The sequence below is a fragment of the Amblyomma americanum genome, chromosome 3 (assembly GCF_052857255.1).
Source record: "Amblyomma americanum isolate KBUSLIRL-KWMA chromosome 3, ASM5285725v1, whole genome shotgun sequence".
Lineage (NCBI taxonomy): Eukaryota > Metazoa > Arthropoda > Arachnida > Ixodida > Ixodidae > Amblyomma > Amblyomma americanum.
Genome location: NC_135499.1, coordinates 182,353,464 through 182,369,886, shown reverse-complemented (window position 1 = coordinate 182,369,886; position 16,423 = coordinate 182,353,464). Strand labels below are relative to the sequence as shown.

Here is a 16,423-nt window from a genome sequence, read left to right as displayed (position 1 = left end):
ATTCTAGGAGCGATCGCTCGCAGCCATCAAAAGCCGCGTGTTTGAAAACCCTCGACTGCGGAGTGACGCGCTCACGGGACCAGTGAGTCGTTCCGCGCCAAGACGTGCGGACATAGATAACATGACAAAGCATTTCTGTTCGCTCCTCACGTGCACGCAGACCGGTGTAGTAGCCGCGCACACACATCAACCTGCCGCCGCTGCCGGGTCACGTACTACACCGAGGCACGTGCGCTGGGGTCCAATGCTTGCTCCGAACGGGCCAAGGCTGCCTGCTGTGCACGGTCGATGCGACACCACCGCGTCACCCCCGTGCGACGCCGCGGTGGACGCGGATCCTGTACATTAATTTGGTCTGGTTTTCTTGAGTGCTGCGGCCTTTGTTGCGGGACGGCTTCCACTCAAGCAGTATTCAAAGCTATTCATCCGAACTGGCTTTTATCCATCTATCAAAGTAACCCGTCATACACGGCGCCTTGATTGGCCGCCAGGAGCAGAATCAATGAAGTCTCATGCAGAGTCCAGTTGCAGCTACGATCTTGTTCTTGGCTTCGGCCAGTGAGGCGCATGGTGTGGGTGAGGGGTTCGAGTAGCCGGGAAAACAAATTCTGTCAAGAAAATATAATAGTTCACAATAGCGATTTCCCGCAGAGGAATTCTGTGGAACTTAGCTAGTCCTCATAGAGTAAAACGGGTCCGCAGCGGTTAGCGGATGTGTGCCCCTTTTTAAGCGCTCATTGAATGCTTGGCGGATCTGGAACTTGAGGCAACGTTGCTTTGGAAGGGTATGGGTTGAGTTTGGAGCATGTCTGTATCGAGAAAATTGCTCAGACACCAGCCTAGAAAATCACGATTCATTTTTTTTTCTAATACGTCAAAAGTTCTGGACCATTGCTTGCCTGATGTGGACTTAACGAGAACGATTTATTCGATGGCGATTTTAAATTTAGTATATTGGAAGTGCGTTACGATAATCCGGCGAAAAGTATACTTTACCTTCGTCGCTTCCTTACGCTTGCCAAAAAAAAAAAAAGGACAGGTACCCGCCGCGGTGGCTCAGTGGTTAGGGCGCTCGACTACTGATCCGGAATTCCCGGGTTCGAACCCGACCGCGGCGGCTGCGTTTTTTTGGTGGAAAAACGCTAAGGCGCCCGTGTGCTGTGCGATGTCAGTGCACGTTAAAGATCCCCAGGTGGTCGAAATTATTCCGGAGCCCTCCACTACGGCACCTCATTCTTCCTTTCTTCTTTCACTCCCTCCTTTATCCCTTCCCTTACGGCGCGGTTCAGGTGTCCAACGATATATGAGACAGATACTGCGCCATTTCCTCCCCCCCCCCCCCAAAAAAAAAACAAACTATTATTATTACAGGAAAGGTACGATGCTTGGGCGCGTTGTAGTCTGCAGGAGGAGGTGATACGAGCGTCTCTACCTTATGGGAAAGCCGAGCACCTGACCGGGGGACGTTTGAATTTATTGAGAAAACCGCGGATTTCCTGCGGCACCGATATTCAAACCCAGTAGCCCCTCCCCCCCCCCCCTCCCCCCCCACACACACACACGCACACACGAGGCTGGGCCTGTACACCCACCAACCTTGAACTTTGGCGTAAGATTTCCTGGCTTTGTATACTTCACAAATTTCTCCATACCTAACTGAGAAGCTCTGCTCTCTAACTTTCGAGCTGCTAAATTATTCCCCGCGGTATATGAAGAGTTCAAATATAAAGATGAACCCAGGATTCCCCGATGTAGGCTGCAGTATAAGGAGAGACGATTAGGTCTCCAGCCCCAGCGTTACAAGTCATGAGGCCGGGCCAGATCGGGGGTGGTGGCCAAGTGGAGGTATTTGCCTTGAAGGTGGCGAAGACAGAGCTACCTAAGACTGGGGTAGTACCAGATGGGGTGCTGTGGGGGAGGGTTAGAGGCATGGAAACGTGGCTGCGAACAGCTGGCGACTACAGTGGTCAGGGCCACAACGGCCGGCCGCAGTCCTCGAAGTAGAACCTCCTGCCGACGGGTTGGCCCGCTGAGGAGGTCCGAACCATGCGGAGGAAGGAATGCAGGCCTTTTCCATGAAGGAACCGTTCAAAAAGGGGTAGCTCAAGAAGTGGAAATGGACCCTGGAAAGGAGTCGGGCGGCTGGCGAGGTCAGCAGCAGTAGGGGTTATGGTCGAGCCACGGCAAATCCGTGATAAACGTGCTGAGGGGCGGTATGAGTCCAACAAAAAGTTTACGCCGTCAGAAACACTCGTGCAGCGGCCCACTACAGCGGCAGTATGCAGCTTGGGCGGGAAATCAGAGGCCTAATTAGGCTGAGTTCGCGCTGTACAACGGTACCTCATTGACGGTTATTACTACTGTCGTGTGCTGCATGGTTACTTTTCAATATGTAGCTGATTTGCTGGCGACTGCTGTTGCTTTAGGAAATGAATGGCGGTGCAACAAGGACACTAACAAGAAGAGACACCACATGCGCACATGTTAGTGTTAATATTATTAGCGTCATTTTGGCGCCGCCGTTCATTTCATCATGCACCAACTCGGCCCTCAGGCCGTTATTCTGCTGTTGCATTAGGTTCAGTGCAAGAGAACTGAAAGACCAAGCAACGGTCACTGCTGAAACGGGCAACAACTACTCGCACCTTTTGCGCCAATGCGGTGAGGAAGCGTGATGCACGCGGATCTGTCTAGACTGGAACAACAGATTTCGCGAAGCTAAAAATTCGCTAATTATTTCGGCCTGCGTCAAGATTGGCAGACAACAACTAAGTTCGCAGGCACTGAAATGGCATGGATAAAGAAAATGTATAAGCACGTCAGCACGCTTCTAGACCAGTTCGAACGACATGGACAGATAACCGCTCTAGTGGTCTCAGATGCGCATACTGCCGGCTATGCTAAGCATGCTGAGGTTGGGGATAACGGTATTTGTAGCGCGCTGATGATGATCTGCATGCACAGGCTGGAAGTGTTCTCAGAGAACGTCCACGAAATTTTGCGCATGGTTTCACACACGTTTATTGAAGGCTAAGCAAAATTAACGGCGCTCAAACGGCCAGATCAGCGCGATAATTTAGCTTATGGGCGCACCTTTTTTATTGCACTTATCTGTACGATGGCACTTCACAATTTTGTTTTAATCGCGTTCAGGGTGAGTATTTTTTAACGCCGTTCTATTCATCTAGCAGTTCGTACGCCACTCCTAATCTCTCGCTCCTCCTGTCGAAACGTTTGCAAGTTTCCTGAGGCTTCCCCATCCCTCGTTCACTTTGTGTTTGCTCTATTTGTTTGCTAATTCTCGCATTTTGGATCACATGATTTCTATACTTGTATAAACAAAAAACATTTACGATGGGCTTGCGCAGTGTGAAGCTAAGACCATCTCAGGATGTGAGCAGTTTAGAAACAATTGAATCGTTCATCGTTACTGCTGGGGGTGCAGCCGTACGAATGGTTCATGGTTTATGAGGGTTTAACGTCCCAAAGCGACTCAGGCTATGAGGGACGCCGTAGCGAAGGGCTCCGGAAATTTCGACCACCTGGGGTTCTTTAACGTGCACTGACATCGCACAGTAGACGGGCCTCTAGAATTTTGCCTCCGTCGAAATTCAACCGCCGCGGCCGGGATAGAACCCGCGTCTTTCGGGTCAGCAGCCGAGCGCCATAACCACTCAGCCACCGCGGCGGCGGCCGTACGAATGAATTTAGATTTGTCTCCTGAAAGGCTTTTTCTAGTTTACATATTTGGATTTACTCAAACTTGGAGGTATTTATAACAGTGCATGCGAATAGAATAACGCCAGAGAACTGTTTTTATGACGGTTTGCTCACCGTGCACTATACGCTTTAGTCGTCTTTGGCGACAACGCCGGCCTGCTTTGTCCAGTGACTTAATATGCCGGCCGTTTCGCCACATTTTCTTAGTTGAACTTTATTTACGGAGAAATGCATAGCGGCCAGGAAACTTCCAATTAGGTCCAGATTCCACGCTTAGTACTTTTGTGCTCGTTTTGCAGACTGCAGCTTCCCGCACCAAGGTCACGAAGGTTGTGTTTGCGCATGGATACGGCTCAGCCGTGCAGTACACCGATCCAGCCCCGTAAAGGAAAGGACCCCGCGCGTTACCCTGGCGTACCTCCATCCAGCATGGTACTTCTGGTAAGGCCGCCTTCAGTGTTCTCTTGAAACGAACGATTTTTTTTTTTCAAATCTGTAGCGCGGGAGCATGGGCTTGCAGATGCTCTGGAGCTTCTGTATATTGGGTAGCACTTCTCGCTGTCTCACATGCGACTGTCAGGAGGCGGCCTAAAACGTCTGGAAGTATTGGTACCTTGCTAACAGCTGAGCAGTGGCACGGAGTGATTGTTCTTGTAAGACAACACTCTAGTCGAACGGTGAAACAATTTCGGCCACGACTGCATGCATGTAAGCTTACTCTCCTATTTCTTGTGCTTGTATGTATGCCTCTTCTCCCGCATGTACATTTAACGCATAAATAAGCCTACGCTCACAAAACATATATGTGCAACACAAGACACAAATACATGCGGTTTCGTAAAGCATGCAGTCCAAGCAACCCCTCCAGTACACAGAACTAGTTGAAACAGCCAAATTTTGTCGAGCCACAGCGCCAAGGGTAATCGCGTTTCCGAATGTCTGAAGACTGATATGGCTATTAATAACGGCCGGCTACAAATCTCTAATTGTATTCAGATGCCTATCTGTAATAGCTAAAAACTTAACTATCATAATTTAGTTAATCACTTTACCAGCTAACATAATTCGTCTATTTTTTGACGTCCACCAACACTGGTATTACTATGTCGCAAAACGCTTCTCTTTACCTCAAAAACCCTAGTTTTAAAAATTAGTGACCGGCTTTCCTGAAACACCTGGCATACATGCCGCCCAAATTAATGCGTTTTCGATTGATTCATCATAAAATAAAAGTTCCCCTAGAGCTAAGCGTGGTTCTGCACTAAGCATCACCAGTTGACGGCTGCAACGCTCTTTTGTGCAGAACTGCTGGAGATGTAGTGCCAAGGAAACGTCAAGGTACTGCTGAAGACCAAAAAAAAATGTGCATTCTCTTCGTGCTACGTGCAGGATAGCCCTCGTGGTGGTAATGGCGTCCGCAGTGGTCATGACCGTACTCTGCATTGTGTGCTGCCGGAGACCACGCCGCAAGTCTCCCACATTGTGCATCCCCACCGCAGCCCTGCCGGCCGCAGCACTGAGGACCAGTGAGTGAAGTGAACCTTCGTCTCTTGCTGGAAAGAACTTCGCCTTCGTTCGGCTGGACGTCGATAGCTGCAGTGTTACCCATTTACTTTTGCCCACACCTTCCATGCAGTTACAACAATTTTCTCGAACCTTCCATTCATACCTAGACATGTTTCAGTGATTAGCAATACTGCTCACTTTGCTCGAGCGTGAACGATGCATGCACATTAAACGGGCTCTGAAAGGTACTCTCAATAAACTTGCGATATACTTGCGATCTTAAACGACGTCGCATTACGAATATCTTCCAGCAAGGATTTTTTGAATGTGTTTGTTAGAAGCTCAGTTATCTGTAGTCAAAATTTGAATTACGGCGTTTTCGCGCCTTTTCCTCTCCTCTCGTCACTTTTTTTACTCTGAAAGGTCGGCGCTCCTTTTCTGACCGGCCCCACCCACTCGGCCCCACCGCCGGCTACCGACGGGGAGGCGGTGGGAAGAGCTTTTGCTGACTCATCGGAGCGACGCGGCTGACTGGCCGCGGCGATGGTAGCTGTGTGACGTCTTAAAGAACCTAAACAATAGCCACATTTCAACCGACATACGCTGAAGCGCGACATGGAGGAGAGCCAGAGCCTCAAAAAATCGCTGGAAAGGGCGTGCCACCTTTTGCGTACGACTGTGGGTTCTCTGCTGTGTGTAGAAGTGTATTATTTGGCTCATGTTATCATGGCAGCACAATTTAGTGATTGAGCAAGTTTATGCACCCTCCCCAGAAGGTGTTTCAAGGCCCCTGTAAAGATCTAGTCGAACGCAACACACGCTAGTCCGCAGAGCGGAGCATTGCAGTGCAGTAGAGGCAGTGATCTAGGTGCGCTGGAACTCCCCTGAGCCATTAAGTCAACTAGCGTGCCCACACGCCATTTATCGGTTGCACGTCGTAGCCTAGCCGGAACAGCAAGCTGACCTTGCCGCTCGTGACGGAAATGTGTGCACGTCTGAGAGGCCACACTGAGGTCTTACGTCATGCAGCCGCATGACGACTATCACGCGACGTGATGCCACCGCTACAGAGCACTTCCTAAGAGGCTTTATATCAACTAGCCCACTTGTTTATGGCTTACTGTGGACATGGTCCTTCAAGACAAGACTGATCTAACTCTTAGAGAAGAATTAATTAATCGTATACGTTGCCATGAACAGTGACAACCATACGCGCGTGCAAAGTGCATCGTATGTACCGGGTGTCCCTGCCAAAAGTAATCAAGGTTAAAAAAAAACGGAGTGCCCTAGTCAAGTGTAAGCAGCTGAGTGCTCAGCACTCGATCACATTATATTATAATGTTGCGAAGCTTTGCACATTTGTTTGTTCCTGCTGAATGCCTACGGAACGCGGCTTAATCACTTTGTGATGCGAGATGCGACCAATTTTATCTCGAATGATCGCACCCACACACAACTGCTTCTGCCTTGTTCGAGGTTTTTGTAGCTGTTTTTAGGGCTTTATTTCGAAGGTTCCTAGCCAGCTTTAAATTGAGCGCGATTGCGAGCGGCAGGGATTTTCTGTTCCTCGACGACCGCCGATCGCGTTTGTTGCTATCGCCGCAGCCTAGTCGTTCAGCTCTTTCTGGGCGCAGGTCAGCCCAATAAAGTTTCTTTTGAAAATCTCTTCACTGTGCTCATAACTGCTGGACTGCCGTCGCCACTACGCGACAATTTATACTTTTTTTTCTTCTGATGACTAGGCCATGAAACTCTCTCAGCAGTCTGTCAACTGAATTAATTAGTCAAGACTTATTATCTAGCTTTCTAAATATTTTTGGCAGGAATAAAGTGTACATGCGGAAGCTGCAGATTGCCTTTAAAAACAGCCGGCTGGAATGTTTGCACCAGAGTACTATTTACGCAGCTTTAAGTAGCGTAACATCGGTGCTGCTTGAGCGTCCCAGGGCTCGCCCTAAGCAACAGAATCCGATGTTCTCTGGAGCGGTGTCCGAGATGGAGGTTTGCGTGTGCACTGGGCGAGAGCCATGCGCCAGCAGCTGTCATGTGGTATCGCTTGTATTTCATGTGCTTTAATTTAAGGCCAGTAAATAAACCTACGTAAACGGCACCGTGGTGCAAACATTTCAGCCAGCCATATTTAAGGACGATATATAACTTCGGTGTTGACACCTTATTCTTGAGCCCAATATATAAAAGTTAGCTGAGTAGTAGGCACTACTTAATCAACTTTGGAGAGCAAAAAAATATATACTGCAGACTAAGCCACGCGACTCTCAAAAGCACTTTGTTCTCTTCACTCGGCTAGGACACTCAGTCTTTATTAAAACCTTCTTTATTTTAGTACAGGCATCCGTTATACATCATTATCAGCATCATCCTAACTCCATCCATTGCACGACAAAGGCCCCTCCCATATCCCTCCTGTTAACCCTGTCCTATGGCAGATGCGGCCACCGTATCCCTATGCAAACTTCCTAATCGCATACGCCCACCTGACCCTCTTCTACTTTCTGCTAAGTTTGCCTTCTCTTGGAATCCACTCCGTTACCCTTAACGACCGTCGGCTACCTTGCCCTCGCATAACATGCCTTGCCCATGCCCATTTCTTCCTCTTGATTTCGAGTATAGGATGTCATTAACTCACGTTCGTTCCCTGATCCACTCTGCTCTCTTTCTGTCTCTTTACGTTACACCTATAATTTTTCTTTCTATGGCTTCGCCGCGTTATCCTCAATATAAGTTGAACACTTTTTGTTAGCCTCCACGTTTCTGCACTAAATGTGAGTACTGGTAAGATACAGCTGTTGTACACTTTTCTCTTGAGGGATATTGGTAAACTGTCATTCATGACCAGTGAGTACCTGCAGTGAGTACCTGCCAACTACCCCCCATTCTTATTCCCTTCTAGTTATTTCACTCTCATAGTCCGGGCCTGCGGCCACTACCTGCTCTAAGTAGAAATATTTCTTTACAATTTCCAGCACCTGGCTATATGCATCATAAACTGCTGCCCTTCTGAGACTGTTTAACATTACTTTAGTTTTCTGCATATTAATTTTTATACCCGCCATTCTAATTTGCTTCTCGATCATGCTTTGCAGCTCATCTCCTGAGTGCCTTAGCAAGGCAATGACATCAGCTAATCACATATCAGTAAGGTATTCTCCATTAACTTTTATCGCCAACTGTTCCCAAGCCAGGTCTCTGAACACCTCCTGTAAACACGCGGTAAAGAGCATTGGAGAGATCGCCTCTCCCTGCTTGACATCCTTCCTTATTCGGATTTTATTATATTTGTGTAGGTCTACGATGGCTTTTCAGCCGCTATGATATCTATCAGCATTTTTGCACACGTTCCTTCTACACCCTGATTTCGTAAGGCCTGCATGACTGCTGAAGTTTCGACTGAGTCAAATGTTTTCTCGTAATCTACTAAGGCTATATTTGGGAGCGTGTTATACTGCGCATTTCTCTATCGCCTGACTGATTGTGTGAATATGGTCTATTGCCGAGTAGCCTTTACAAAAGCTAAAATGATCTTTTGGTTAATTGAAGTTTAAGGTTGTCCTGACTCTATTAGCGGTCACCTTAGTAAATACCTTACAGGCAACGGACAGTAGGCTTGATCGGTGTGTTTTTTTCAAACCCTTGACTTCATCTTTCTTATGTAGTAAGATAAAGTTAGCGTTCTTTCAAGATTCCAGTTTCTCGAGGTTATGTGGCACTGCGTATAAAGGACGGCCTGTGTTTCTAGCATAATCTTCCCAACGCCGCTCAAGAGATCTGCAGTTTATCTAGTGGCCCTTAGCAGCTGCTGTCCCCCTTGCTGCATTGCTTCTAAGCATTTCTTTACTTTCTCTTTCGTTACCGGCGGGATGTTTGATTCCTCTGCGCCGCAGCCTCCGTCATAATCGTCCTGATTACTTCGGCTACTATATACTTATCTGTGTAGAACAACTCAGGTACGATATACACACATATAACTCTCTATAATGCCCCTGCATCAACATGCCATAGGTTCTGCGCTATTCTTCGTAACAGTCCGAAAACTACCATTCTTTTTCTTTTTACCAGCGACTGCAAACTGCTCACAAACGGGCGCCCATGCATTGTTCCAGCGCAAGACGCCCAGGGCATCATCCACCCGGACGTGGCCTTCAGGGTCGTGGCAGAGGCCTCAGGCGCGGCCGCTCCTCTGGCGGAGGCGCTGAGGGCAGCTGACCCGCTGAGGGTGGCTGACCCTCCGTCGCGCATCATCACTCCCCTACGACCCCTGAGCCCCGCCTACCAGCCGACGCAGCCCGTGAGCGTGCGCACTACCCCGTGCCACCGCGGAGCCCTGGAACTTGCGTTGCCGCCGGGCTACATCGCCCAGAGGGACACCAAGCTGGCCTCTTCGTGACCCGCGCGCGCGCCATGGCCAGCAGAGCCGGTGCTTGCGAAGCGTCATGTGCGCGCTTGTGGAGCGCAAGAGGAACTTTCTCGGCTACAGTCGGTGCGCGTCTCTCGACAACGTGACTGAGAGCAAGAAGATCTAGGTGCCCAAAAACAGAAACAAAACAAACGAAACAAAACAGCGCTTTATTCATTTTTTGTTTCGGCGGTCTAGTTTCGCGCAGGTCCTACTGAAGAACATGCGAAGCGGATTCCTTGCTTGTTTGAACTAGCAGTTTGGGCCTGCCACCAGCAAGGACGTTTGAGTATTGGTGGTTGCTTTGCAACATGCGTGCAGAATGGAACTGCTTCGAGCGCCGGGGCTTGTGCGCTGTCCAGCAACCCTGGGGCAGAACTTCTGGAACGGTGGCCGAATGTAGCACATGACCGTCGGTGTTTACACTCCCTGAACAGACAGATAGACGTGTGGTTGTCTCGTTGGACTGACGTCGCTCTCCCGCATCCTGTGCCTCGTTCTCTCGGGGTGGTTGGGAGGGCGGAGATTTAACGAAACACTGTTTGTTAGAATCAAGCTATTGAGCTATAGCATGTTTTGCAGCCGCACAGTTAGGCTTTGTGCAGCTGCAAAATGCAGCGGTCGTTGTTGAAGTGGCGTATAGTGTTATGTCGCACTGTTGTTATCTTCAGGCTACGTCGCTGTGGCGCATCAGTGAAAAAGAGCACTTTTTTATACGACCGAAAACTAGCAACAAAGGAGTCATTACCACCTGACCTATTCATTGCCGAGCGCCACGTTCTGACTGAGAGCAACTACATGTACACAGTGCACGAAAGAGCCGTGAAAGTATTCCAAGTGCCTATCTTAGGACGTGTTACACAGATACATAAAGGTTGCGATCAGTATTAATGCAAGTGATCGATGTAAACGATGGTGAGTTGACATTCAGAAGTGCACGTAATAACATTGCACTACCCGGAGATGTCTATAACATCTGATTATACACAAAGAGGCAAAAGGCTCCTCTCCATGCCATAACGTTTAGATGCTGCATGTCCTTTGAAGGATTTATGCAGGGTAGTTATCAGCACATTTCTTAGGTGATAATTATCGCATCGCTGGACTTTTAAGAGAAATGAAACGCTTTAGCATTATATATTGTACGTGAGTTATTGCTCTTGACACTTAAAAAAAAGCTATGTGTTGACACTTAGCGCAATACTGTCAAGAGGCTCGGGCTATTTCGAATTTCAGCCGGTTAACCTTTTTAGTCTAATATATGTAATGTAAAAACGAAGTGTCCATGCCGAGCTCCGGAAATCGAACACAGATTTCCTGGTAGTCTCGCAAAGCTACGCATATCTTGTTCTCGGACATGTTGCCCAATTTACAAATAATCTCACGCACAACTAATCGAGCTAACTTCCGGGCTATATTCGCGTCTTTATAGTTAGCACACTTTTCGTGTCCATCTGGCAACTTGACGATTTCAGCAACTCTGTCCTGATACCGGTACCGGAAAGAGATATTCCGTCATCTCAGAGCATCAAGACAGTATCATGCGACTGAAGTTACAAGCTTAGACTTGACGGCAGTTCACGCGCGTCTGCACTTAGTCCTTACAGGACGGAGAGGGGAAGTGGAGCCGCCCTGGTGGTGGAACTATACTGTCTTGTCCAAGATAGCCGCCGTGGTACCCCCTTTTCGTAGAGCTAGCTCAGGACGCGCGTATGATATTCTTTCCCTAATACCACTTTATTAGTCTATCATTAATCGTGTTAGCTCCCACAGCGCGCTAATATGGATTTCGTACGTGTGGAGGTAGATCTCTTGACACCGAGCGAACTCTACAACAAGGAAAAAGTGATAGTTTTTGCTTGCAGTTTTGCTTGAAGAGAAAAAGAACAGGAAAACACTCAGATGTTGCCTGCGCAAATCCTGTTACAGCGATGGAACGTCGCTCAATTCAAGGGTTCGATTGTGTGAGCACGCGACATGAATCATATCAAAGCAAATCCACGGCGTAAGATTATGCGTGCTTCGTGACTTAAGCTGCTGCGCAGCTAACACCCTGTCTGTTTGTGTACCAAGGCACGAGGCGTGCCTGTCAATGCACTTTTTTTATCCTTTCGGGGCGAGTATTGATCGCTTGCGAAGGACGTCGCCATACACATTTGGGTCACGGGTCATGTGATAGCCGCGAAATGGATGCATTGTTGTCTTTGTCGAAGCACGAAATTGTCGCCCCACTCCGCATTGAAGCTTGCAGTTTATATGTCACGAATTGCTTTCGTCTTTACTTTTATGCATTAGTTTTGTAATCAGCAAGAGCCCCCCCCCCCCCCCCCCACACACACACACACACACCCCAACAAAAGAAAAGTAAAGCTGTCTCAGATCGCCATAGCAAACGTCTACGTTGCCTGTACACTTTGAACCGTACTGGCTGCACTCTGAGTCAAACCAGTGTAAATTCGCTATGAAAACGGACGGGTCTTAACACTCGGGTAAGTGTAGCTGTAAACTGAATGACACGCCTCATAATTGATCCTGAACAAGCAAGGCTTCGTGCATGAACGATACGTACATCCTGTATGGTGCGAAGTATGCAGGCAGTTTTCTTAAATGTACTCTAGAGAAATACTCGTCCGTGGCGCGCTGTCACGGTTTAATCTGGTTGAGGAGAGAAATCAGGATGCCGTTACGTTTGCGAGAGAACAAGTTTGAAAATTTTCAAGAACAAACAGCTGTAAAATTCGCCCCATCGCGCACATCTTACAATACTCCACCTCGTCTTCACGTATAACAGGGTCATTCCATGCCAAACGTACCAGAGTTTGCGCTCGACCCCCTTCGATCTTCTCGATAAAATTTGAGGCTCTTTATTGAGCCGGCTAAAGTAATTACCCTTAATAACTTTGGCGGAACAAGTGTCCTGGTCATGTCACAGCCCTTCGAATTTCTCAGAGGAGTGCAAAAGTTCGTCTCACTAAAAAATTATAACAAAGCAAATATTTCAGTGTTGCGCTTGAACATTTCTTAGAGATAATGAATATATATAGTGGGTTTTAATCGCACAGCCAAGAAATTTGTAGCACAAAGCTTTTGTGTTGCTTTATGTCATTATTTTTCCCCAAAAAACACCATTTTCGCAATTTTTTATACTCTTTCGCGATATTGGCGAGCAACATCACATGTTTCGTCGCGTCTCTATAATATGTACTATCTCATTAAATGGTTTGAAGTATGATACAATACTGCATATTCCAGAAAAAAAAAAAACTTGGAAAAAAAGTGTGCGGTGCAGCGTTTTCGAACATAATTTTCGTACAGAGGCGTTCCTAGTACAAAAATAAATTGTAGCTTAATTGACAGCTAGTTGCATTGAAATTTTGCTCAGCGATTTTTATCGGTGCGTTTTTTGTTTGAAGCGAGAAAAAAAAATCTAAGTTCAGCGCTGCACCCTGTACCGTCACTGCACTGCAGAACACGGCCATGGCGCCGTTCACATTTCTCTGTTGGGCCAGGATCGTACCCGCTTCTGTATTGTCAGCAGCTGAGCGTGATAGGCACTCAGTCTACGCGGCGGTTAGTAGAAAGATTTGGTTTGGTTTATGGGGTTTAACGTCCCAACGCGACTCAGGCTATGAGGGACGCCGTAGTGAAGGGCTCCGGAAATTTCGACCCACCAAGGGTTCTTTAACGTGCACTGTCATCACACAGTACACGGGGCCCCTAGAATTTCGCGTCGATCGAAATTCGACCGCCGCGGCCGGAATCGAACCCGCGTCTTTCGGGTCAGCAGCCGAGCGCCATAACCACTGAGCCACCGCCGCTATCTAGTAGAAAGATAGAAAGAGGAAAGATGTGGCCATACCTCGATCAGCTAATAGTATTAGGACCTTAAAATATAGTTAGCGCACTGCGCTTGTGTATTATCGAAGAGGGATTTTCATTCTCACTAGTACCCCACCTTCTTTTTTTTATCAATCCTGATGGGGGCGCTAGTAGGGTCCTACATTCTCGATAACGCGAGGCGACTGAATGTTAAAGCGGTAGCAACGGATGCTACAATGAAAACGTGCTGTTCTACAGCCAAGGTTCTTCGCTTCGTGTCGTGCGCCAGCGGCACACGCCCACCATCGTACGTCGCGTCGCAAGGAGCATAACCTCATGCAATTCCGGTTTAATGCATGGTATAAATTACGCTTATAGCCGGAACATAACTGAAACATGGTGGCTCACCTCCATGACGCTTTTCAAAGGCCGCAGATTGACTTGCTTGAATAGGTTCTTGTGTTGTCTTCATAACCGGTCCCGAAGTCACGAAGTAGCTCATGTCTTACGTACAGGGCGCAGCCTATTAAAGCTGCCTTGCTGCCGCTATCAAAACACCGCTTTTGCGCTGCCTGGCTATCAGCCCATGTAGCAGTGGCGACTATATAATTTCGTTTCACTACGTCATGCGTACCCAGCCACTGCGATTAAGCCGTCGCGACAGTATTCATGACGCCTTGGGACGATTTTGATTTTCCAGCTGGCCAACACATAGGCTCCGTTGACGACACAGAGCCCCCTGGGGCACTCTTATCTCTTTAATGTTTGCTGCAGCGCGCTTCGCGGGCAGCGTATGACTCTGTTTTGCAATCCAATCGGGAACTGGCAAAAGCATGTCGAGCAGTGCAGTGGCGGTACGGACCGACCATGGCTGGAGGTACAGCGCTGAACCTCAATTTTTTTTCTCGCTTAAAACAAAAAAGGTTTCGATAAAAATCGCTGAGCAAAATTTCAATGCAACTAGCTATCAATTGAGCTACAATTTATATTTTTACTAGAAACGCCTCTGTACAAAAATTATGCCCGAAAACGCTGCGAAGCACACCTTTTTTTAAGTTCGACATTTTTTTCTGAAATATACAGTGTTGTATCATACATTAAACCATTTAATTAGACAGTAAATTTCATAGATAAGCGGCGAAACAAATGGCGTTTCTCGCCAATGTCGCGAAAGAGTACAAAAAATTGTAAAAACGCCGTTTTTTTTCACAAAAGTAAAGGACAAAATTTGCGCTACAACTTTTTTTTTCTGTGCGAATAAAAACCACAATGCATATTATTATCTCTAAAAACTTTTCAAGCGCAAAAGTAAAATATTTGATTTTTGTAAATTTTTTTTCTGACACCAACTTTTGCACTCCTCTGAGAAATTCGAAGGGCTGTCACATGACCAGTAAATTCTTTTCGCCAAAGTTATTAAGGGCAATTGCTTAAGCTGGTTCAATAAGGAGCCACAAATTTTATCGAGAAGATCGAGGGGGGTCGAGCGCAATTTCTGCTAGGTTTGGCATGGGATGATCCGACAGCGAAAGCGTGGAAAAACTTGGCGTTTCGGTTCTCCCATCGCTTGCGAGTCTGTACGTACTTCCGGGGACAGAAGTGTCCCGGACGCGCAACATCTGGCTCAAATGCATCACTGTACTCTAAACACGAATACGCCTATATGAGATTAAAAATGGAGTAAGCTGACCTCTAGCTCCCCCTAGCTGACCTCCTTTTATAAAAGGGAGTATCAAGCCGGGAGATTGGAACACTGTTCCGGGGACATCCTCGGACGACCACCCCTTCGAACAGGAATGTGCACAGCGATAAAAAAAAAAAAGCGTCTCCCCAGCGATGCATTTTCTGGGGGCGCTCGCGTTCCCATAACTTCTGTCCCCGATAGTTCACCCGCCGCTATAAATGCACGGAACGCCACTTTGGCAAATATTTTCAATTTCTTTTTATCCATGGCGCAACGCGTGATGTTAAGTGGGGTAATATGGGATTCGCACAGACAGAATCAGGTCGCATATCCTATATATTCCACGTTGCATGCTAAGACGGCACTGAAAAAAAAAAAAAAATTGCGCCCATATTGTATTGCATTCGATCAGCCCTATAGGGAAAGTAACTGGTAATTCGCACTCAAGCATGAAATTTATTTTTATTTTAGCATAGAGCTTGAAAAGGAGATAAATCCCGCGTGGTTTCGTAACAATTCTGCTTAGAAAAAAAAAAGATGTACGAACAAGTATTATGCTCTCATACTTCGGGAGTGATCAGTCACCCGAGCTCCAAACGCCCACGTGGGTTCGAATCCCATCCTCGCCGCCATTTTCTGGCGTCTGGTCTTCGAACGGAGGAAATAAAAAAGCCCCGATAGCTCTTATTTCAAACAAGAGAGATTAAAGAGCCGATGATGACAGTGCAAGGAGTATAGGGAAAACGAAACCGAAACCAAGGTGGGAACCTACATGTTACTAATGACTTGGCGTTCGCTTTTGTTGTGCTAAGATCTGTACCAATGGAACGCCATTTATAAAATAATCCGTTCCATGGCTCGGATTTGATCCTTCATGCCGTTAGCCACCCGCATTCACTTGCGGCTGAGATTACGATGTAAGATTAGGCCGTGACCGAGACACACATCCTGTTCCACTCAATTCACCGCATTGCTGCCTTGATATCATGTATAATACGAAAAGGCCGCGAAAAACGTTAATAATCTAATTACTGAAAAGGCGAAGTTGAGTTGGTAGGTGCAGAGGCATCCTCCGAAACTTCTCTCCCGCGGTGGTCTCGCGTGCGACAATGGAGAAAGAGAGAGAGAGAAAGGAATGTTATTGAAAGGAAAGGAGGAGAGGTCGGCCGGTGGTAACACGACCCTGGCGTGCTACAGTGGCGTACTGTTGGCCGCTCATGGCTCGGCCACTTCTGCTCTTGAGCAAGGATCCTCGCCTGCGACGATGGCTTGCAGGAATA

The 16,423-nt window shown here is 47.5% G+C and overlaps 1 protein-coding gene across 1 annotated transcript; it reads left to right on the top strand.

Moving 5' to 3' along the window:
* The first annotated feature begins 4,026 nt into the window (after nt 1-4,026).
* On the top strand, nt 4,027-9,981 carry LOC144123524 (uncharacterized). Its single transcript, XM_077656341.1, has 3 exons — nt 4,027-4,161; nt 5,110-5,246; nt 9,348-9,981. Exons 2-3 carry the CDS (start codon nt 5,129-5,131, stop codon nt 9,629-9,631), a joined length of 402 nt encoding a protein of 133 aa, XP_077512467.1. The 5' UTR covers nt 4,027-4,161; nt 5,110-5,128; the 3' UTR covers nt 9,632-9,981.
* Nucleotides 9,982-16,423: the final 6,442 nt, after the last annotated feature.